Below are 24,465 nucleotides of genomic sequence, written 5' to 3' on the forward strand. Positions count from 1 at the left end.
TTCTTTTCCCGGTTCTGGAAGGTGTTATGCACGCTCATTGGGTCATCGGCCAGCCTGCCCTCTGGATTCTACCCCTAGTCCAAAGGCCAGTTGGAGCGAGCCAACCAGGACTTAGAGCCGACTCTTCACTGCCTAGACTCCGCCAACCCTACCATCTGGAGTCAGTAACTGGTATGGGTTGAGTACACCCGCAACACCCTTCTTTGCTCTGCCACGGGTCTCTCGTCCTTCGAGCGTTCGTTGGGATATCAGCCAGCGCTCTTCCCTGAGAAAGAGGAGGAAGTCCCTCTGACCAGATGTCATCCGTCACTGTTGCCGTACCTGGAAGAGAGCCCGGACCGCTCTGTTGAAGACCACTTCCATGTATAGGTGACAAGCGGATTGCCACCGGACCCCTGCTCCATGCTATCGCCTCGGGCATATGGTATGACTCCTGTAAACTTTCCCCGTTTCATCAGCACATTCCCCATCTCTAGAGTCATTAACCCCACTGCTGTTTGTCTTTTGTTACACCATACCCTCCATATTCACCCTACTTTCCATGTGTTTAGGATTAAGTCCGTGTCTCACAGCCCTTTGTCTTCTGTTTCCAGGCCCACGCCTCCTCTTTGTGTCATCGGTGGCCATTCAGCGTACAGTGAGACGCCACCTGAGTGTTCAACCATGGGCAGGGGTTTCCAGTACCTGGTTGACTGGGAGGGTTATGGCCTGGAGGAGAGGTGCTGGGTCCCTGCTAGAGACATCCTGGACCTAGGCCTCATTGCCGAGTTCCACCGCCAGCACCCTGGTCAACCAGGTATGTATTCAGGTAGAACGCCATGTGACGCCCCTAGAGGGGGGGGGGTGTACTGTCACACCCTGATCTGTTTCACCTGTCTTTGTGATTGTCTCCACCCCCTTCCAGGTGTAGCCCACCTTCTCCATTGTCAGCTGTGTATTTATACCTGTGTTATCGGTTTGTCTGTTGCCAGTTAGTCAAGTCAACCAGAGTTTTTGTTCTCAGCTCCTGCTTTTCCCAGTATCTCTTTTTCTCGCCCTCCTGGTTTTGACCCTTGCCTGTCCTGACTCTGAGGCCGCCTGCCTGACCACTCTGCCTGCCCGTGAGCCTGTCTGCTGACCTTTGCCCCACCTCTGGATTATGGAACTCTGCCTAATCTGACCCTGGGCCTGCCTGCCGTCCGATACCGTTGCCCCACCTCTGGTTTACTGACCTCTGCCTGCCTTAACCTGTTTATTGCCTGCCCCTGTTGGATTATTAAACCATTGTTAATTCTACCTGTCTGCACCTGGGTCTTACCTTCTTACCTGATAATATATGTAAATGGATGTTGACTGCAAAATGGCAAAATGAGTTGTTGGTGTATAATGGTGAATGGAAGATAGGCAGCGTCAAGTGAGGCGTTACTCAAAATTACAAACAACAAAAGCAAAAGAAACCTGAGAAATTCAATACATTTAGTTGTTATTCAATTGATTGCTCATGTGCAGACTCGTCACACTCAATGTAAAGCTTTAGAAAATACAATCTCAGTTGTTATTCTGAGTGCTTTCACCTTGGTTGTAAATAAAAAATATATGGCATATTAACAGGTAAATCCTTTTAATTCATATTTTATGATAATTACGTAAAGTAAACATTGAGAATGAGGGCAGCAGTAGTGGTCCACATCATAAATATATTCATCATTTCTGTAGGTAGTGATGCATTTCTCTCTTTCCCTTTTCCCATCCCATGTAAATACTCTTAATATTATTAATTGTTTATAGTTATTTGACAGAAATGTCCCCACAGTTAGTGACCTACCTGTTGTGTAACAAAACCCCATCAACCACTGGCCTTGTCTCTCTGATCATTGTATTTGCACCTGAAAGTGGCAGAATCCCCACTATGCAGTTTTTTTTGTGTGCATGCTTCATATTGCACATAAACATGGAACGTCACTGCCCTTTTTAAAAAGAGTTTAACAGGTTTACAATACATAACATCTCTCTCAAATTAAAAAAATAGTTTTAATTGACTCTACACAATACCAAAAACACTGCTCTTTCCCAGGTAGTGTATAGCTCTCTTAACATGCCCTTTCCAGATCCAACCATTCTTCTTGTCCGCTTCATTACCATTTTGTCTTCCTGTCCAGACTTCCCACAGTAAGTAGAGTTATCATCACTGAGGTCTCTCTGCGTGATACTTCCTGTGTCTATACCTCCCATTCCTTTCCTTGGCCATGTTGATGCATGCATTGTGCTTGTTGGTCTGCAGGTGGTTCCAGTACTTGACCAGTTCGTTGGGCTGGAACTGGTGGGAGGTGATGAGGTGGCTGTACTTACAGCTGGAGTAGGACACCCTCCAGTGGTTGAAGAGGAACTCGTTGGGCGGCGGCGTGGGGTCAATGCGGAGCTTGGCCAGGCATATGCCCACGTAAACGTCCTCCAGGTGCAGCCTCCGTATGCTCAGAGACGCCTGATAGATCCTCTCCGCCATGTCCCCAGATAACACATAACCGGTTCCCGAGCAGAAGATGGGGTACCTCTCGCTAGGGTACAGCTCTGGAGGCATGTACCACTTGCTGTCCTTGTTGCGGTTGGGTGCGTAGCCCCTCATCAGATAGCCAGTGAAGTAGCTCTGTCTGGGTGGGAGCTCTGGCTTCAGCAGCTTCTGGATGAGATACTCCGTGTTAACAAACATGTCACTGTCTGTCTTCATGACATAGTGCGCCTGCGGGCAATGGGTGGCCACCCAGTTCATGCCCATCAGGGTTTTGATGGTGAGGTTGTAGTATGTGTCCTGATAGTCCTGCTGGATGATGTCATGGTGAACCCAGCTCTCCTCCTCAATAGCGGTCTGGGTGTACCTGTCCGAGCTCCGCCCTAGACCCAGCAGGAAGAGTCGGACGAAACCTAGACCCATGGCCACACTCTCATTGCTCCACGTCTGCCGGATAGCGTTCCTGGCATCTACCTGGCCTGGCTCTGCAGCAATCAGCAGCACCAAGAACGGGGTACTGTCCCTGCACTTGAAGGGCTCGTTGAGGATGTAGCGGTAGGGCTGGGAATTGAGCCTCCCTCCCACGCCCATCTCCTGCTGTAAACTGTTATTGGCGCTCATCGAATTCTCTAGTCCTGTTACGCCAACCATGGCTTCCCCTCCATCGCCAGCCTCAGCCTGCTGGGAGCTGAGGTTAAGCTGGGGCTTTGGAGGCACATAGCCTGTCTCCCGCCACAGGTTCCGCAGACTCAAGCTCTGATTTGCCTCGGTCTTGGCCGTGCGGAAGCCCCTAACGGTGTAGGTCAGGGGGTTGTCACGGGGCCCGGTCCGGCCTGGCAGCCAGTCCTGGTGGCTGAAGAAGAGGAAGAGAGTGAAGAGGAGGGCCAGGGACAGGAGACCTGCCATGTGGGTCCGGAAGAGCGAGCGCTTCATGGTCCAGGTCATCTTCATGGGGCAGCAGTGCCGCCGTCTCCACTGCATGGTGGATCAGCAGGCAGGGGGAGCAGGGGGCTGCAGCTGCTCTGGATGGCGTGGCGGCGTTCACATTCGATCACGTCAAACATGTGTTTGCCAACAGCCAGAGGGTTATCTGAGCTGGCAGATGGGTGGGAGTGAGCCCCCTGGTGGACCTACAATGCGCCCTGGAAGGGGTTGCTTGAAGCCCCACACAGAGCTAGGAGGGAGATGGTTGAGCCCCCTCGCCGAGCTATTCTTGCATCCCCTGGCAGAGCTAGGAGGGTGCTGACTCTGTCGCCATGGAGGCCGGTCCCAGGCTCTTCACTGGCTCTGCAGACACACCAAGGATCATGCTCCAGGTACGGGCTCCTTCAGATCAGAGACTGGAGTCGCCTTCTTAGTGGATCACCTCTCTTATCTGGGAAGACAGAACAGAGAAACAGGCTTGGCAAATGCTCAGAAATGTGCCTACTACTGTAGAATTGTATGGCGTTGAGCCATACGTATGTCAACTGTTTAAATTGTATAGATTTTACTATATCCCCATGAAGAGGAGCAAAGCTTATTTAAAATTATTCAGCTTTGACTTTGTGTTTAGTTGTTGCTTTGCATTTTATTCTTAGTGGCAGATGATCAAAGTAATTCAGAATGACTCATCTATTCAAATATGAAACCCCTCTGCTGCACTGCACTGCATGAGTAATGTATAGTCAAAGAAATAGAATCCAATAGAATGGATTCTGTGTACAGTATAATGTTACCCATTCACCATGATAAATACCTCTTGTAGTTTATATTTGCACTTTCCATGAGGTCAGCAAAACCTGACACTCATCTCCACTGGCCTTAAATGTCTGCATCGTAAACGCTCCGCCTGTGGTGGATTGTTAATTATGGGGAATTGAGATGGAGTGAAGAGTGTGAGTTCTTACATCTGGATGATGGCTGCCATGGGTGATAGGGTGTAGGTGCTAGTGGGGAAGGGAGACAGGGGCATGTGTGTCCGTGCGTGTGTGCGTGCATTCATACTCACGTGCATGTGTGTGAGTGTTGTAACTATTTATGGTACTATAGATATGTATTAAGGGAGCTGTGGAGGTGATATTGCATACATCCATGTGCATGTCAGTGTGGATGTATACCAGCAGGGGACTTCTGAGAATTTTATATCAGTTGTGTTTTGCTTTATAGTCTACTTCCTGGTATGCACATAGTACAAATTGCATGGTAAAACAGTAATTACTTAATAATTAAGTAATGACCAGCTGTTCTCTTTCTTTGTGAGTCATTTAAACAACCAGTGCCATGTTCCATTCGGCATCAATTAGTTCTCTATTATGAGGAATTGTTTGAAGAACCAACTACATTGTTATTACATAATTTTGCAATAACTAGGTAACAACAGTTGAGCAGGACTGTGAAACAAAGCATAGTTGTATGTATGAAAACTCCAGAGAGCTAGACTAGCATTAAAACCAGGTCAACATCAACTTCAGTAACCTACCTCTCCTCTCCAGTTCAAGTGCACATAGTATGTGTGGTCTCACTTCAATAGATTAGGCTGCCTACATGGGCGGAGAATGACGTCACAGTTCATTTTCACCATCAAAATGCACCTTTATAATAAAAGCATTACATGCATAATCACATTTGTGGTCACTTTTGAGAATGGTGTTTTTCTGCTAATGGAACATTCCAGCCTTGCTGAAGCCCCCCAGATCATCACCAATTGTTACGAATCCCTTTTGGCCCGACAGTCTAGGGGGGATGGTAACGAGACCCGTAACATAACTCATGCAAATTATAATAGTGAAAAAGTAGGAGTGAGAACGAAATAACCACAGACAACTAAATTACCGTCAAACACTCATGGTTTATTTGAAAATACACGGTAATGGGGGGAGCAGGAAAAGGGGCTGAGCTGGACCCAAGGAAAGAAATAATAAGTATCCAAAAATACCCCTAAGCTAGACTAGCTTACTTCAATAACAGCTAACTAACTAACCAAAAATATAGTGGGTGGTCCGCCCAGTTCTAACTAGTGTTTTTATACAAAGTATTCCTACGGGTAATGTATGCCCATGGGAGACTTATCTTGGTACCCCGCTTTCCCACCGTCAAACAAACAACATAACAAAACCAATACTCACAGGTGGGAACAAAGTGACATGTAGTTGCAAAAACCCAACAAGAGATCTACAGACAGATAGCATTGACAGAGAGATTAAGCTCTAGAGCAAACAACAGACAGGGTTTTTAAACCAAGGGAAAGGGAATGTGATAGGGTAATGGAAACAGGAGGAGGTCTGTCTTCTGATTAGCGACTGATTGATGACTGATTGGGGAATGATGATTGCCACCTGTGAGGAGGAGAGAAAATAAATACACACAGGATACACACACACACAGGATACCTGTATCCGTAACACCGATCCTCCGCCAAATTTCACAGTGGGTGTGAGACCTGGAGAGGCCTACAAGCCACAGTGTCTCGCACACACTGTGAAATGTGTGTACAGTCATGGCCACAAGTTGAGAATAACACAAATATACATTTTCACAAAGTCTGATGCCTCAGTTTGTATGATGCCAATTTGCATATACTCCAGAATGTTATGAAGAGTGATCAGATGAATTGCAATTAATTGCAAAGTCCCTCTTTGCCATGCAAATGAACTGAATCCCCCAAAAACATTTCCACTGCATTCCAGCCCTGCCACATACGGACCAGCTGACATCATGTCAGTGATTAGCTTGTTAGCACAGGTGTGAGTGTTGACGAGGACAAGGCTGGAGATCACTCGGTCATGCTGATTGAGTTTGAATAACAGACTGGAAGCTTCGAAAGGAGGGCGGTGCTTGGAATCATTGTTCTTCCTCTGTCAACCATGGTTACCTGCAAGGAAACACGTGCCGTCATCATTGCTGTGCACAAAAAGGGCTTCACAGGCAAGGATATTGCACCTAAATCAACCATTTATCGGATCATCAAGAACTTCAAGAAGAGCCGTTCAATTGTTGTGATGAAGGCTTCAGGGTGCCCAAGAAAGTCCAGCAAGCACCAGGAACGTCTCCTAAAGTTGACTCAGCTGCGGGATCAGGGTACCACCAGTACATAGCTTGTTCAGGAACGGCAGCAGGCAGGTGTGAGTGCATCTGCACGCACAGTGAGGCGAAGCCTTATGGAGGATGGCCCGATGTCAAGAAGGGCAGCAAAGAAGCCAGGAAAAACATCAGGGACAGATTCTGCAAAAGGTACAGGGATTGGACTGCTGAGGACTGGGGTAAAGTCATTTTCTCTGATGAATCCCCTTTCCAATTGTTTGGGGCATCCGAAACAAAGCTTGTCCGGACAAGACAAGGTGAGCGCTACCATCAGTCCTGTGTCATGCCAACAGTAAAGCACCTTGAGACCATTCATGTGTGGGGTTGCTTCTCAGCCAAGGGAGTGGGCTCACTCACATTTTGCGTAAGAACACAGCCATAAATAAAGAATGGTACCAACACATCCTCCGAGAGCAACTTCTCCCAACCATCCAGGAACAGTTTGGTGACGAACAATGCCAGCATGATGGAACACCTTGGCATAAGGTACAAGTGATAACTAAGTGGCTTGGGGAACAAAACATCGATATTTTCGGTCCATGGCCAGGAAACTCCCCCGACCTTAATCCCATTGAGAATTTGTGGTCAATCCTCAAGAGGCGGGTGGACAAACAAAACCCCACAGATTCTGACAAACTCCAAGCATTGATTATGCAAGAATGGGCTGCCATCAGTGTGATCCAGAAGTTAATTGAAAGCATGCCAGGGCGGATTGCAGAGGTCTTGAAAAAGAAGGGTCAACACTGCAAATATTGACTCGTTGCATCAACTTCATGTAATTGTCAATAAAATCCTTTGACACTTATGAAATCTTTGTAATTATACTTCATTATTCCATAGCAACATCTGACAAAAATATCTAAAGACACTGAAGCAGCAAACTTTGTGGAAATGAATATTAGTATGTATGTTCAAATTTAATTTGACGAAAATTGAATACAAGTGTCCGATCCTTAACAGCCTTCACTCTTCTAGGAAGGCTTTCCACTACATGTTTGAACATTGCTGTGGGGACTTGCTTCCATTCAGCCACAAGAGCATTAGTGAAGTCGTCACTGATGTTGGGAGATTAAGTCTGGCTCACAGTCGGCATTCCAATTCATCCCAAAGGTGTTTGATGGGGTTGAGGTCAGGGCTCTGTGCAGGCCAGTCAAGTTCCTCCACAATGATCTCGGCAAACCATTTCTGTATGGACCTTGCTTTGTGCACACAGGCATTGTCATGCTGAAACAGGGAAGGGCCTTCCCCAAACTGTTCCCACAAAGTTGGAAGCACAGAATCGTCTAGAATGCCTATGTATGCTCTTAACGCTAAAGGGCCTAGCCAGAGCATGAAGAACAGCCCCAGAGCATTCCTCATCCACCAAACTTTACAGTTGGCAAAATGCATTCGGGGAGGTAGCGCTCTACTGGTATCTGCCAAACTCAGATTTGTCCATACGGCTGCCAGATGGTGAAGCGTGATTCATCACTCCAGAGAACATGTTTCCACTGCTCCAATGGCGGAGAGCTTTACACTACTCCAGCCAATGCTTGGCATTGCGCATGGTGATCTTAGGCTTGTGTGCGGCTGCTCAGCCATGGATACCCATTTTCTTATGCTTCACAACGAATAGTTGTTGTGCTGAAGTTGTTTCCAGAGGCAGTTTTGAACTCGGTAGTGAGTGTTACAACCGAGGACTGATGATGACTTGGCGGTCCTGCTCAGTGAGCTTGTGTGGCCTACTACTTTGCGGCTGAGCTGTTGTTGCTCCTAGACGTTTCCACTTCACAAAAACAGCACTTACATTTGACCGGGACAGCTAGCAGGGCAGACATTTGATGAACTGACTTGTTGGAAAGGTGGCATTCTATGACGGTGCCACGTTGAAAATCACTGAGATCTTCAGTAAGGCCATTCTACTGCCAATGTTTTCCTATGGAGATTGCATGGCTGGGTGCTTGATTCTATACACCTGTCAGCAATGGGTGTGGCTGAAATAGTCGAATCAAATCCAAGTTTATTTGTCACGTGCGCCGAATACAACAGGTATTCTTACAGTGAAATGCTTACTTACAGGCTCTAGCCAATAGTGCAAAAATAGGTGTTAGGTATACAATAGGTAAGCAAAGAAATTAAACAAGTGTAAAAATACAGGCTTTTTTCAATAGCGAGGCTATAAAAGTAGTGAGGCTACATACAGACATCAGTTAGTCAGGCTGATTGAGGTAGTATGTACATGTAGATATGGTTAAAGTGACTATGCATAAATGATGAACAGAGAGTAGTAGTAGCGTAAAAGAAGGGTTGGCGGTTGGAATCCACTACTTAGAAGAGGTTTCCACATACTTTTGTATATATAGTGTATAACATAACAGGAAAATAAAGCATTTGTCTGGTACTAGTACTGTATGTAAACTCCTTAGGGCTTGTGGGCTGGTGATGATGGAGGTAGAATGGAATGGTAGGGGGGCTTCTTGCATATCATCAGCCGGGTTTAATGCCAGGGGCGGAAGTATAAATTGCAGGTTTGCACAACATGACGCTGGCTTACGCTACTCTGCGCCGCTCTGGTGAGCCTGTGTCATCAGCCCCCCGCCGCTCCATGCCTCACCAACCGGGACGGAGATTCATCTGTCAAAGGAAATTTCAGGCTCCAGCAAGCAGTATTGCAGGAGCCTCAGCCAGCCACCGGCGATATCAGCCTTCATCCACCATCCACCTTGCACCTCCAGCTTATCAATGCCTCGCCTGCCTGCCTCTCTGCCTGCGTGGAGAGAAGCCACCCTGCCAGCTCTCGCTCTCTGAGTACACACACACACACACACACACACACACACACACACACACGCAGCCAGATATTGGCAGGCTGTTGGGCCTACGTTTCTTTCCATATAATTGAGAGACAAACAGCTCAGTTCTTGAATTCTTCCTCCATTTCTTTCTGTCTTACTTTCAGTTTGTTTGTTTATTAGCATTGTGTTTGTTCATGTGTTATGATGTGTAATGCTATAAGTGAGTGAGTGAGTGAGTGTGTGAGAGAGAGAGAGAGAGAGAGAGAGAGAGAGAGAGAGAGAGAAAGTGTTTACTCATTTGTCACAACAACTGGATGGGAGCATGCTAACCTTTTGAGCTTAATGTGCTTACCTTGTGCAGGCAATTAGGGCAGAATGAGAGTGGCCAAGGCTGGCTTTGCTTTAAAGGTTAACACACTTTACATCAGAGCAAATCGAATGCCCGAAAGGTTTCTGTTGTCGCCTATACATGGAATAATTATCAGGAGTCTAATATAGTATGCACACACGTGTGGGAGCACACACACATTTGCAGGAGAGGAGATGTTGACGTGTTGTTTGTCAAATCAAATCAAATGTTATTGGTCACATATATGTGTTTAGCAGATGTTATTGCTGGTGTAGGGAAATGCTTGTGCTTCTAGTTCCGACAGTGCAGCAATATCTAACAAGTAATATCTAACAATTTCACAACATATACCCAATACACACAAATCTAAGTAAGGAATGGAATAAATAATGTATTAATATATGGAAGAGCAATGTCAGTGCGGCATAGACTAAGATACAGTAGAATAGTATAGAATACAGTATATACATGTGAGTTGAGTAATGCAAGATATGTAAACATTATTAAATTGACTTGTGTTTAATTTATTATAAGGGGCCAGTGATTTAAAGTCTATGCATAAGGCATTCACAACGCCTGTAATGTCCTAGTGATGGATATTTAACAGTCTGATGGCCTTGAGATAGAAGTTGTTATTCAGTCCCAGCTTTGATGCACCTGTACTGACCTCGCCTTCTGGATGGAAGCGGAGTGAACAGGCAGTGACTCGGTGGTTGTTGTCCTTGATTATATTTTTGGCCTTCCTGTGACATCGGGTGCTGAAGCTGTCCTGAAGGGCAGGTAGTTTGCCCCGGTGATGTGTTGTGCAGACCGCAAAACCCTCTGGAGAGTCCAGCGGTTGTGGGAGGTGCAGTTGCTGTACCAGGCGGTGATACAGCCCGACAGGATGCTCTGAATTGAGCATCTGTAAAAGTTTGTGTGGGTTTTAGGTGACAAGCCACATTTCTTCAGCCTCCTGAGCTTGAAGAGAAGCTGTTGCACCTTCTTCACCACACTGTCTGTGTGGGTGGACAATTTCAGTTTGTCTGTGATGTGTACGCCGAGGAACTTAAAACTGTCCACCTTCTCCACTTCTGTCCCGTCGATGTGGATAGGGGGATGTTCCCTTTGCTGTTCCCTGAAGTTCACGATCATCTCCTGTGTTTAGTTGATGTTGAGTGAGAGGTTATTTTCCTGGCACCACATCCCCAGAGCCCTCACCTCCTCCCTCCCTCCACCCTCCTCCTACGACTGTCTCGTCGTCGTTGTTGGTAATCAAGCCAACCGCTGTTGTGTGATCTGCAAACTTGATGATTGAGTTGGAGGTGTGCATGACCACGCAGGCATGGGTGAACAGGGAGTACAGGAGGGGGCTAAATAAACACCCTTGTGGGGCCCCAGTGTTGAGGATCAGCGCAGCGAAGCGATGTTTCCTACCTTCACCACCTGGGTGCAGATTGTTAAGAATACATAAGTATTCCTCTTGTCGAAATGGGATAGGGCAGTGTGCAGTGTGATGGTGATTGCATCGTCTGTGGACCTATTGGGGCGGTAAGCAAATTGAAGTGGGTCTAGGGTGACAGGGTGACAGATGGAGGTGATATGGTCCTTGACTAGTCTCTAAAAGCACTTCATGATGATAGTCATTTAGTTCAGTTACCTTTGCATTCTTGGGGACAGGAACAATGGTGGCCATATTGAAGCATGTGGGGACAGCAGACTGGGATAGGGAGAGATTGAATATGTCCGTAAACACACCAGCCAGCTGGTCTGCGCATGCTCTGAGGACGCGGAGAAGGAGAGCCCACAGTCCTTGGTAGCGGGCCACATCGTTGGCCCTGTGTTATCCTCAAAGTGGGCAAAGAACCTGTTAAACTTGTCCGGAAGCAAGATGTCGGTGTCCGCGACGTGGCTGGTTTTCTTTTTGTAGTCTGTGATTGTCTGTAGACCCTGCCACATACGTTTTGTGTCTGAGCCGTTAAATTGCGACTCCAATTTGCTCTATACTGACGTTTTGGCTGTTTGATTGCTTTAATGAGGGAATAACTACACTGTTTGTATTCGGCCATATTCCCAGCCACCTTGCCATGGTTAAATGCGATGGTTCGCGCTTTCAATTTTGTGTGAATGCTGCCATCAATCCACGGTTTCTGGTTAGGGTAGGTTATAATAGTCACAGTGGGTAGAACATCTCCTATACACTTCCTGATTACACTGTTGTCTAATCAAGTGAAATTTCACACCGTCTGATCAGGCATCAGGCAGGCATCCCTTTTGGTAGCGTTTCAGTGATTAGGCCGAACGTGGTGCTTCATTAATGTATTTCCTTGCCTCCCATCACTGTCACACCAGCCAATTAGTTACAGTGGTGATAATTGAGGCCCCAGCAGTTCCACCTCAGTAAAAAATATCAGACTGCATGGTAATATTTTAATCCAGCTAATGACTGATGCGTCTCAAATCACACCTAATGATAGACGCCATTAAATGGTGAAATCTAATAGAACACCAAGGCCCAAAATGTCCAAATGAAGAGTTTCTTTCCAAACCATTATATATCCATTTTCAGAAATGCTGATAAATCAGCTATTATTGTTTAAAGAACTTATGAAATAGATTGATGTGTTTTATCAGTATATACAGTACCTTGCAAAAGTATTCATCTCCCATGGTGTTTTTCCAATTTTGTTGCATTACAACCTGTAATGTAAATTGAGTTTTATTTGGATTTCATGTAATGTACATACACTACCGGTCAAAAGTATTTGGAACACCTACTCATTCAAGGGTTTTTCTTTATTTGTACTATTTTTTACATTGTAGAATAATAGTGAAGTCCTCAAAACTATAAAATAACACATATGGAATCATGTAGTAACCAAAAAAGTGTTTAACAAATCTAAATATATTTTATATTTGACATTCTTCAAGTTTGCCTTGATGACAGCTTTGCACATTCTTGCCATTCTCTCAACCAGCTTAATGAAGTAGTCACCTGGAATTAATTTAAATTAAAAGGTGTGCCTTGTTAAAAGATCATTTGTGGAATGTCTTTCCTTCTTAATCCATTTGAGCCAATCAGTTGTATTGTAACAAGGTAGTGGTGGTGTACAGAAGATGGCCCTATTTGGTAAAAGACCAAGTCCATATTATGGCAAGAACAACTCAAGTAAGCAAAGAGAATCGATAATCCATCATTACTTTAAGACATGAAGGTCAGTCACTACGGAATATTTCAAGAACATGGAAAGTTTCTTCAAGTGCAGTCACAAAAACCATCAAGTGCTATGATGAAACTGCCTCTCATGAGGACTGCCACATGAATGGAAGACCCAGAGTTACATCTGCTGCAGAGGATAGGTTCATTAGAGTTATCTGCCTCAGAAATTGCAGCCCAAATAAGTGCTTCACAGAGTTTAATTAACAGACATTTCATCATCAACTGTTCAGAGGAGACTGTGTGAATCAGGCCTTCATGATCGAATTGCTGCAAAGAAACCAATACTAAAGGACACCGATAATAAGAAGACACTTGCTTGGGCCAAGAAACACGAGCAATGAACATTAAAACAGTGGAAATGTGTCCTTTGGTCTGGAGTCCAAATTTGAGATTTTTGGTTCCAACCGCCGTGTCTTTGTGAGACAAGGTGTGGGTGAACAGACGATCTCCGCATGTGTATTTCCCACTGTAAAGCATGGATGTTATGGTGTGGGGTTGCTTTGCTGGTGACACTGTCAGTGATTTATTTTGAATTCAAGTCACACTTAACCAGCATGGCTACCTCTGCACACTGCAGCGATACGCCATCCCATCTGGTTTGGGCTTAGTGGGACTATCATTTGTTTGTCAACAGGACAATGACCCAACACACCTCCAGGCTGTGTGAGGGCTATTTGACCAAGAAAGAGAGTGATGGAGTGCTGCATCAGATGACCTAGCCTCCACAATCCCCCGACCTCAACCAAATTGGGATGGTTTGGGATGAATTGGACCGCAGAGTGAAGGAAAGGGAGCCAACAAGTGCTCAGCATACAGTGCCTTGCGAAAGTATTCGGCCCCTTTGAACTTTGCGACCTTTTGCCACATTTCAGGCTTCAAACATAAAGATATAAAACTTTATTTTTTTGTGAAGAATCAACAACAAGTGGGACACAATCATGAAGTGGAACGACATTTATTGGATATTTCAAACTTTTTTAACAAATCAAAAACTGAAAAATTGGGCGTGCAAAATTATTCAGCCCCCTTAAGTTAATACTTTGTAGCGCCACCTTTTGCTGCGATTACAGCTGTAAGTCGCTTGGGGTATGTCTCTATCAGTTTTGCACATCGAGAGACTGACATTTTTTCCCATTCCTCCTTGCAAAACAGCTCGAGCTCAGTGAGGTTGGATGGAGAGCATTTGTGAACAGCAGTTTTCAGTTCTTTCCACAGATTCTCGATTGGATTCAGGTCTGGACTTTGACTTGGCCATTCTAACACCTGGATATGTTTATTTTTGAACCGTTCCATTGTAGATTTTGCTTTATGTTTTGGATCATTGTCTTGTTGGAAGACAAATCTCCGTCCCAGTCTCAGGTCTTTTGTAGACTCCATCAGGTTTTCTTCCAGAATGTTCCTGTATTTGGCTCCATCCATCTTCCCATCAATTTTAACCATCTTCCCTGTCCCTGCTGAAGAAAAGCTGGCCCAAACCATGATGCTGCCACCACCATGTTTGACAGTGGGGATGGTGTGTCCAGAGTGATGAGCTGTGTTTCTTTTACGCCAAACATAACGTTTTGCATTGTTGCCAAAAAGTTCAATTTTGGTTTCATCTGACAAGAGCACCTACTTCCACGTTTGGTGTGTCTCCCAGGTGGCTTGTGGCAAACTTTAAATTACACTTTTTATGGATATCTTTAAGAAATGGCTTTCTTCTTGCCACTCTTCCATAAAGGCCAGATTTGTGCAATATACGACTGATTGTTGTCCTATGGACAGAGTCTCCCACCTCAGCTGTAGATCTCTGCAGTTCATCCAGAGTGATCCTGGGCTTCTTGGCTGCATCTCTGATCAGTCTTCTCCTTGTATGAGCTGAAAGTTTAGAGGGACGGCCAGGTCTTGGTAGATTTGCAGTGGTCTGATACTCCTTGCATTTCAATATTATCGCTTGCACAGTGCTCCTTGGGATGTTTAAAGCTTGGGAAATATTTTTGTATCCAAATCCGGCTTTAAACTTCTTCACAACAGTATCTCGGACCTGCCTGGTGTGTTCCTTGTTCTTCATGATGCTCTCTGCGCTTTTAACGGACCTCTGAGACTATCACAGTGCAGGTGCATTTATACGGAGACTTGATTACACACAGGTGGATTGTATTTATCATCATTAGTCATTTAGGTCAACATTGGATCATTCAGAGATCCTCACTGAACTTCGGGAGAGAGTTTGCTGCACTGAAAGTAAAGGGGCTGAATAATTTTGCACGCCCAATTTTTCAGTTTTTGATTTGTTAAAAAAGTTTGAAATATCCAATAAATGTCGTTCCACTTCATGATTGTGTCCCACTTGTTGTTGATTCTTCACAAAAAATACAGTTTTATATCTTTATGTTTGAAGCCTGAAATGTGGCAAAAGGTCGCAAAGTTCAAGGGGGCCGAATACTTTCGCAAGGCACTGTATGTGGGAAGTCTTTCACGACTGTTGGGAAAGCATTCCAGGTGAAGCTGGTTGAGAGAATGCCAAGAGTGTGTGCAAAGCTCTCACCAAGGCAAAGGCTACTTGTGAAGAATCTCAAATATCAATGATATTTGGATTTGTTTAACACTTTTTTGGTTACTACATGTTACTTAAGATTTTTGATGTCTTCACTATTATTCTAAAATAGTACAAATAAAGAAACACCCTTAAATGAGTAGATGTTCTAAATATTTTGACCGGTAGCGTACATATATTGTGGCGTACAGCAGGTACGTTCAGTAGGTACGTACAGCAGGGACATCACTGGGCGATGGCTCCGTCTGCTGGATGTGCCAGGTCTCGACGGGATCTCCGGCCAGGACTAATTGGGGCCGATTGGAGATTGGTTGAGTAATCAAGGGCTGATTGCTCACCAGCTGTAGAAGTCCCATAAAGCTTCAAAAAGGGCAGCACACAGGGGAGAGACTGAGGGAGGAAAGGACTCCCGTATAGTTTGGGGCGGTACAAGAGGTAAATGGAGGGCGTTCAGTTTTGATCCCCACAGGATACAGCAAGACCTGGAACCTAGAAGACGGTATCCCTGAGAGGGTCTCTTGGGGGAGACCTATTCTTTTCTTTTGGACTATTATTTTAATAAACACCTTTGAAACTGAGCTAATCCTACTCTGTCCGTGTCTGATCTGTGTAAACGTTCTGACCCAACCCCCTGGTCTGCCACAATATACAGTGGGGCAAAAAAGTATTTAGTCAGCCACCAATTGTGCAGCAAGTTTTCCCACTTAAAAAGATAAGAGGCCTGTAATTTTCATTATAGGTACACTTCAACTATGACAGAGAAAATGAGAAAAACGAATCCAGAAAATCACGTTGTAGGATTTTTTATGAATTTATTTGCAAATGATGGTGGAAAATAAGTATTTGGTCAATAACAAAAGTTTATCTCAATACTTTGTTATGTACCCTTTGTTGGCAATGACAAAGGTCAAACGTTTTCTGTAAGTCTTCACAAGGTTTTCATACACTTTTGCTGGTATTTTGGCCCATTGCTCCATGCAGATCTCCTCTTGAGCAGTGATGTTTTGGGGCTGTTGCTGGGTAACACGGACTTTCAACTCCCTCCAAAGATTTTCTATGGGGTTGAGATCTGGAGACTGGCTAGGCCACTCCAGGACCTTGAAATGCTTCTTACGAAGCCACTCCTTCGTTGCCCGGGCGGTGTGTTTGGGATCATTGTCATGCTGAAAGACCCAGCCACGTTTCATCTTCAATGCCCTTGCTGATGGAAGGAGGTTTTCACTGAAAATCGCACGATACATGGCCCCATTCATTCTTTCCTTTACACAAATCAGTCGTCCTGGTCCCTTTGCCTAAAAACAGCCCCAAAGCATGATGTTTCCACCCCCATGCTTCACAGTAGGTATGGTGTTCTTTGGATGCAACTCAGCATTCTTTGTCCTCCAAACACGACGAGTTGAGTTTACCAAAAAGTTATATTTTGGTTTCATCTGACCATATGACATTCTCCCAATCTTCTTCTGGATCATCCAAATGCTCTCTAGCAAACTTCAGACGGGCCTGGACATGTACTGGCTTAAGCAGGGGGACACGTCTGGCACTGCAGGATTTGAGTCCCTGGCGGCGTAGTGTGTTACTGATGGTAGGCTTTGTTACTTTGGTCCCAGCTCTCTGCAGGTCATTCACTAGGTCACACACGTGTGGTTCTGGGATGTTTGCTCACCGTTCTTGTGATCATTTTGACCCCACGGGGTGAGATCTTGTGTGGAGCCCCAGATCGAGGGAGATTATCAGAGGTCTTGTATGTCCATTTCCTAATAATTGCTCCCACAGTTGATTTCTTCAAACCAAGCTGCTTACCTATTGCAGATTCAGTCTTCTCAGCCTGGTGCAGGTCAATTTTGTTTCTGGTGTCCTTTGACAGCTCTTTGGTCTTGGCCATAGGGGAGTTTGGAGTGTGACTGTTTGAGGTTGTGGACAGGTGTCTTTTATACTGATGACAAGTTCAAACAGGTGCCATTAATACAGGTAATGAGTGGAGGACAGAGGAGCCTCTTAAAGAAGAAGTTACAGGTCTTTGAGAGCCAGAAATCTTGCTTGTTTGTAGGTGACCAAATACTTATTTTCCACCATAATTTGCAAATAAATTCATTAAAAATCCTACAATGTGATTTTCTGGTTTCTTTCCCCCATATTTTGTCTGTCATAGTTGAAGTGTACCTATGATGAAAATTACAGGTCTCTCATCTTTTTAATTGGGAGAACTTGCACAATTGGTGGCTGACTAAATACTTTTTTCCCCACTGTATATAAAATACACACCTAAAATACACTATTAAAAGCAAATCTGAGAACAGTGATATTTTACACAAACATGAAGATATCCATAAACAATCATTTCTGGTGAAAAATTATAATAATTGGTGCATATAGCGTTTTGGAAATAAACTCTTCAAATTGTTTTTGTTTTTTGTGACAGTCAAACCGAGTTTAAAGATTAACATTGTGTAAGTTTTTCATCCTATTAAAGTCCGTAGTCTAATATGTTGACGGTCAGTTATTATAAATGCGAGCCTTGTCAGAGTATCGATCGTTCTTTGTTTCATAGTTGCCATTGGCACTCTGTCAAATGCCCTCTGATATTCAATACTGAGCTGTGTGTGATGCTATATGTTTGTTTATTGAGGCCAAAACAAAGGTCTCTGGATAGTAATTTTTGGTGGGACTGGATTATATGATGAAACAAATGACCTTATGTATACCAGACAGATGCTGCTGAAATCCGACCAGCTGACAACTAACTGCATGTTGGGCTGAATGGGTCTAGAGAGGACATTGTGGTGCACACAATACATGTGATTGAATAAACCATTCAAGGTAGACTACTCTTCACACGTACCTTAACCATAACTGTGATATTTGTTTTGATAAAGCAATCTCACAAGTTTTCAGTATATGTGTACAGGTTATGGCTGTATTCCCCTATTGTTACAGCCAGACTCCATCAGGGTCAGTCTGAGGCCAAAGCATTAACTTAGAACTACCCCTTCCGGATCCGGGAGAATTGTCATCAATTGACACTAATTAGCATAATGCAACAGACAACAAATATTACTAGAAAATATTAATATTCATGAAATCACAAGTGAAATATAGTGAAACACAGCTTAGCCTTTTGTTAATCACCCTGTCATCTCAGATTTTGAAATTAAGCAAGACAAGCATTTGTGTAAGTTTATCGATAGCCTAGCATAGCATATGCAGCTAGCAGTAGGCAACTTGGTCACGAAAATCAGAAAAGCAATGAAATTAATTTGTTTACCTTTGATGAGCTTCGGATGTTTTCACTCACGAGACTCCCAGTTAGACAGCAAATTTTTATTTTGTCCCATAAAGATTATTTTTATAGCTGAAATACCTCCGTTTGTACTTCACGTTTGGTTGAGAAATCCACCGGAAACTGCGGTCACGACAACGGCGAAAAATATTCCAAATTAGATCCATAATATCGACAGAAACATGGCAAACGTTTTTTATAATCAATCCTCAAGGTGTTTTTCAAATATCTATTCGATAATATATCAACCGGGACAGGTGGCTTCTTAGTAGGAAAGAGAGAAACATTGGCCACATTTGTCTATTACGCACAAATCACTCTGAGAGCCACCAGCTGACCACTGGCGCAATGTTGTCGTTCAGGCTCATTTTTCAAAATAAAAGCCTGAAACTATGTATTGTGACTCAAGACACATTAGAACGCAGAGCTTTCTAAATAAGAGTCCCTTCCTGATTGGATTTTTCTCAGGCTTTCGCCTGCAATATCAGTTCTGTTATACTCACAGACAATATTTGTACAGTTTTTGGAAACGTTAGAGTGTTTTCTATCCTAAGCTGTCAATTATATGCATATTCTAGCATCTTGTCCTGACAAAATAGCCTGTTTACTTTGGGAACGTTATTTTTCCAAAAATGAAAATAGTGCCCCCTAGTTTCAAGAGGTTATTAAGCAGTTATCACTCAACCCAACCCTCAGTCGGAACATGCCATTTTTTCTAAGAATAGCCTTTATGCTCTTTCCACCCAGTGCTGATGTGTGTGTGTGTGTGTGTGTGTGTGTGTGTGCTGCTGCTCCAGAACGGGTCTAAATGAATTACTTAATGTTCTGAAATTTCACACTGTACCTCTGACCCCATCGCTCTCACATCTAAAGGCATTTTAATCTGATGTTATGATTATAAATAACTTAGCGGCTTGTGTTGTTATTACCATCATCCTGAACAACATTTACAGTAATGTTCAAGTAGGCCTAGTGGAGACGTGAATATGAGTCTGATTTAATCTACTCAGCACTTTACTTTGTATTCTTACATTCTGTCTTCTGTGGGTTGACTTCTTGGTTTTCTGTTTTTTTTCAAACATGGGGAATGTCCTGGGAGTTGCATACTATTGTGCTTCATTCAGAGCGAGTATTATTTGTATATTGGTTTCTGGTAAACGTACACCTTCACTCCTCTTTCTTTCTTTCTGTCTCTTTCTCATTCTCTCTGTTCAATCGTGGCTTGTTTGTTCTGTGTCTATCTGGATAATCTTGAGTACAAGCAGGAAAGGCAGGCCTTGAGAAAATGTGTGTGTGGGCTAATGTTACTGGATTGACGGGGTGTTACTTTACTTCATCGCCTAGGCGCTGGTCAAATTTAGGCCAGGCCACCGGAGCCCCCCTGTACAGAAATCCATATCTGATGTACACACAGCCATATCTGATGCCTTCGGATCACATTCAGCCGTAGCAACTCAGAGGCATTTTCTGATACTGTATTAGTATTTATGAGATATACAGCAAACCCTCAGAATGGGTGCAGCTTAGTAAGAATAGTTTAATTAAATGAGAATAGGTGATCTTTGTTGACGATGCAGCTGCTGTTGGGTTATGTGTGTGTGTGTGTCATAGATTTAATCACTGTGTGTGTGTGTGTGTCATAGGTGAATTCACTATGTTGGGTTGTGTGTGTATCTTGTGCATTAAGTCATTTTGCTGGGTTGTTTGTGTGTCTCATCTGTTAAACTGCTGTGTTGGGTTTTGTGTGTGTGTTTGCAGGTTAATCTGCTGCAATAAATGATGACGTGCTTTGAAAATGAGATCCTTTTTAAGTTTCTTAGTAGAGGGGGAATTCTGCGAACCAGATGAAGAGCCAAACCTCATGCATTTTAAAGGAACATCTCAGCAATTAGCTGTCCCTAAGCATCTGGGCCAGTGTGCCAATTTCCTCAGTCAGTGGGATGGACATGATGCATGGGATTGAGACAGTGTTAATTGAATTGGATCAATGAGATCTGCCCGACGTGCCAGCATGAATCACTGGATCAGGCAGGTAATGGTTTTGAAACGACAGAGCTGTGAGCCTGGCTATGCTGTGGGAAGAGGATATATTGATAGATGGATGCATAGATGGATAGCACATTTGCTATTAGGATTTTAACACCCACAGTTTTCAATTTAAGGCTTTCTTAGAAATGATATGTGACCATCTCAAATGGAGTTAAACTAAAACTTTTTAAAGTGTTGACAAATTAACACCCCAAGATTGTTGGGTGTTGCAAATTCCGACTGAAATGAACACTTTATTAGAGCTAATGCTGTTACACTTCCTCTGTGTTAGGGAATTAACACCTGTGGTGTTACAGTAACACATTTTGGGGTTTTGTTTTAACACTGTAGAGTGTAAAGCCTTATTTGCATATATATTTCCCAGGGTGCCTTTCAAGGGAGTTTTAGGGGTTCCTGTACCACCCATGACTGTGTTTGCTAGTGACAGAGATAAGCCTGTTGCATTTGGTGGCTTTCAGTCTTGTAGCCTTCACCAACTACAGTTACATTATTTATGACAATACAACCTTTTTTGGGGACAATACCATACTTTGACAGCCTAGCTCTACCCTAGCACAATGGCCTTAAACTCATGGTTTGTAGGCCACTTTGGCAAGTCACATTATGCTGGCTTGCGAAGTGTTATACCATTCTTATAGGATGTCTAACAGTTGGAACTTTAAATCACCTGAAATCTGTTGTTAGAATGACTGCCAAGGAAGGGAAGAATGATAAATGAGACTATCTAAACCGTCTAAACTGGAGAAACCAACTCAATAATTAGTGAAATAAGTTTAATAACTTACAGATTGGATTCGTTTAGAAATATCTGTTATTTAGTGTATTGTTACTTTGTGTAGTATAAGATCAATTATTCAATCAATGTCCACAAGAAACATATATATATATATATAGATAAAAAAATAACTATTCTAAAAAGCCACGTGCAGCAAAGCATGCTGGGAAATATAATAATGAGGCCTCTCCCATGTCTTTCACTCAGAGAGTTAATGATAATTAACTCAACGCAGTATAGTATTCTACTGTGATTCAAATAACACTTCATTTATTCACCGCAGGTGGCGTCAATTTCAATGCCACTGATGTAAGCACCACTAGAATCAACACTTGGGTATAACACTCACAACACTTTTTACCTCAAACTGAGATTAACAGCCACAAATGTTCTGTGAAGCGAGAGAAGAGGATGGGAGAGAGGAGAATGGAGGGGGGTAAATTAATAATGAGGATTGGGGGAGGTTGAGTGCCAGAGCTGATGAAACATATAGTACTGTACCTCCTCATGTGACTGGCAGACGGACTGTGTGATCACTGGTGCCGTCTGTTGACACACTCGGCACGCCAACACTGCTCCTCTCCTCAGAAATCTGGGGTAATGTCCACTTCCACCCTGTCTGCCTAAGCACGCAACACACATCCACCTCGCCCGGGTCTGAATGTATTATTGTTGGTGTAACACTCATCCATTTGTCACAGTGCGTTCCACAGCCTGTGTCTTCTCCTCCTCTGCCTCACCAAGACTTCAGGTTTAGGGTTATTTCTCCCCTCTTTTCAATCCTTGTCTCAGCACTACACCTTTCCTATCTCTCCAACGGTCGCACCGGTTTCTCTCTTTCTCCTCCTGTCCCCACTTCCCTTACGCAATGTGCCCGAAAATAAAACAGCCTTCACTGTGCCATTTGTTTCCTCTTCACTGCTCTTTTATGCATCTGTTATCCTCAGCCTGCTCTGCTGAAGGAAAGGAAAGCAGTGCTGAGGGACGACAGAGCCGAGCTGTGGTGATAGTGCTGCGGCTAGTCCCTCATGTTGCTAGGCAGTCTGACAGAGAGAGAGAGAGAAAGGAAAAGAGAAAAAACCCTCCACTCAGGGTTTCTGAGGATGGCTGCAGTAGAACATGATCCTGAATCTCGAAGAAAAAGCTCTCGTTCCTATTTTTCTTTCTCTCTCCCTCTCTCTGTCCAGCTCCTCTCCTCTCCTCTCCTCTCCTCTCGGCTGGGCTCCGTTGTTCTGCAGCGGGAGGAGAAGTAGCAGCTGTAGCGTGGAAGCAGAGGCAGGCAGACAGACACTGCTACACTGACTGAGCTCTCAAACGTCACTGCATACTTAGCAGAGGGGGTCACACGTGATCCACGTGACCCGTTTTAGATTCACTCTGTTCCTCTACCCTCCTCCCCTCTTCACCTAAAGGGATTTAATTCTGTGTGGACTTGATGGATGGACACATTTCTTTCCTCACACACACCTTACAAATTGACAAGTTTATGAAACCCCCGTGTCTGATTCTTCATGAACAGTAACTCTGTGGTTCAGTGAAGTAGCATAATAGCTGATGAGAGCTATGTGATGCAGATGGGACGAACACTGTAAATATTGTAAGGTATCTCAGCGGCACGGGTGAGGGACTACATAATTAATAGGATACCTCTGGTTGACAGAACTGCTTTTGCGGCCATTAGCTCTGCTACTAGGCCAGGGAGAGAGTATATGTCAGTAGAAAGTAACGCTTAGTCTGTGATTGATTCACCCACAGCTGCCAGGTTACAGGCAGTGCCTTGGCACATTAATATCATGTGGCATTTATTAGATAGGTGACTTCCTGGACTCGTCTGGCCTGGCTGAACAAGGGAACAGCTAGCGTATCAAAATTAAAATTGTCATCATTAATTGTCAGCGTGGGGAGGAATACTCTCACACAGGTTCTCTCTCTCGCATTATTTATCGCTTGTGTCTTTCATATAAACCCTCACATGTTGTAGATTAGAAGACATGCCAACTCTGCAGAGGCTGTGGACATACACCAGCCTGCTGAGCATTCACATGCTGGTCATTTATTTGATTGAATGATTGATCTTATTTGTTCATAAAAAAAAACATATGAAGCTGCCTCAGTTACAATCAACATTGGCCTACATATTTAATGTGCATTATGCAGTATCTACAATTAGCAAGAGTTCTACAGTTAATGTAGATTGAAAAATGTTTTCATGCAGTTGAATTCTGAACTTATGCACTTCTGAGGGATTGTATGAAGAACCATAGATAGAATAGCTTTTAGTAGTATTAACTTATTTTTTTAGTGTTATCATCCTGTGGAGCTCTGTTTAAGCCTTGTGCCTTGCTGTGTAGAAGTAGCAATATAGTGTTTAGTAACAGAAGGTTAAAGGAGGTGTGCTTTGGCTCAGTACAGACAATGAGGCCGCACACTGTCAATAAAAAAATGTAGTGCCAGCTAGGGACCAAATGTTATAGCTAGTTCAAACATATCACAATACGGCTAGTTCACAAATAGACATCTGTTTTTTAAAGACTTTTTTTCAGTCACAGCCATTCCTTTTCTGCAATCAGTTCAAATACAAATAGCCCACACATTAGCATAGCAAACTGAATGCACATTACCATTTGAATAATGTCTAATTTCTATGCTTTCTGTCATAGCCCATTCTCCATATTTATGAAGGCTGAAAAGAACTGTCCAGTGACAAAGAGAATAATACATTTCTTCTAGCTACCTATTTTTATTATACAGTACATTGACATTTTGCCCAATTTTATTTTACAATTGTCTTCTTTGTTTTAATTCTCTTCTTTCATCTCCATGCTAGGGTTTTTAGGAGGTGCAGTTGCAGATGAACTGGGAGCTATCCCCTGAATGCAGAAGCTATATCCTGTAGCAAAGCCTCAAGTATGGTGATGTCTCAGAATCTCTGTCCTCAGATTTATGCCTTACTGTGGAT

The 24,465-nt window shown here is 43.8% G+C and overlaps 1 protein-coding gene across 1 annotated transcript; it reads right to left on the reverse strand.

Annotated features, from left to right (window-relative positions):
• Positions 1-1,441: 1,441 nt before the first annotated feature.
• Positions 1,442-22,810, reverse strand: LOC110521833 (beta-1,3-galactosyltransferase 2). Its single transcript, XM_021599740.2, has 2 exons — positions 22,008-22,810; positions 1,442-3,860 (listed from the first exon to the last, which is right to left on the reverse strand). The coding sequence occupies exon 2, from the start codon at positions 3,464-3,466 to the stop codon at positions 2,165-2,167; it is 1,302 nt and encodes a 433-aa protein (XP_021455415.2). The 5' UTR covers positions 3,467-3,860; positions 22,008-22,810; the 3' UTR covers positions 1,442-2,164.
• Between the last annotated feature and the right edge of the window lie 1,655 nt (positions 22,811-24,465).

Source organism: Oncorhynchus mykiss, chromosome 30, assembly GCF_013265735.2.
Source record: "Oncorhynchus mykiss isolate Arlee chromosome 30, USDA_OmykA_1.1, whole genome shotgun sequence".
NCBI lineage: Eukaryota > Metazoa > Chordata > Actinopteri > Salmoniformes > Salmonidae > Oncorhynchus > Oncorhynchus mykiss.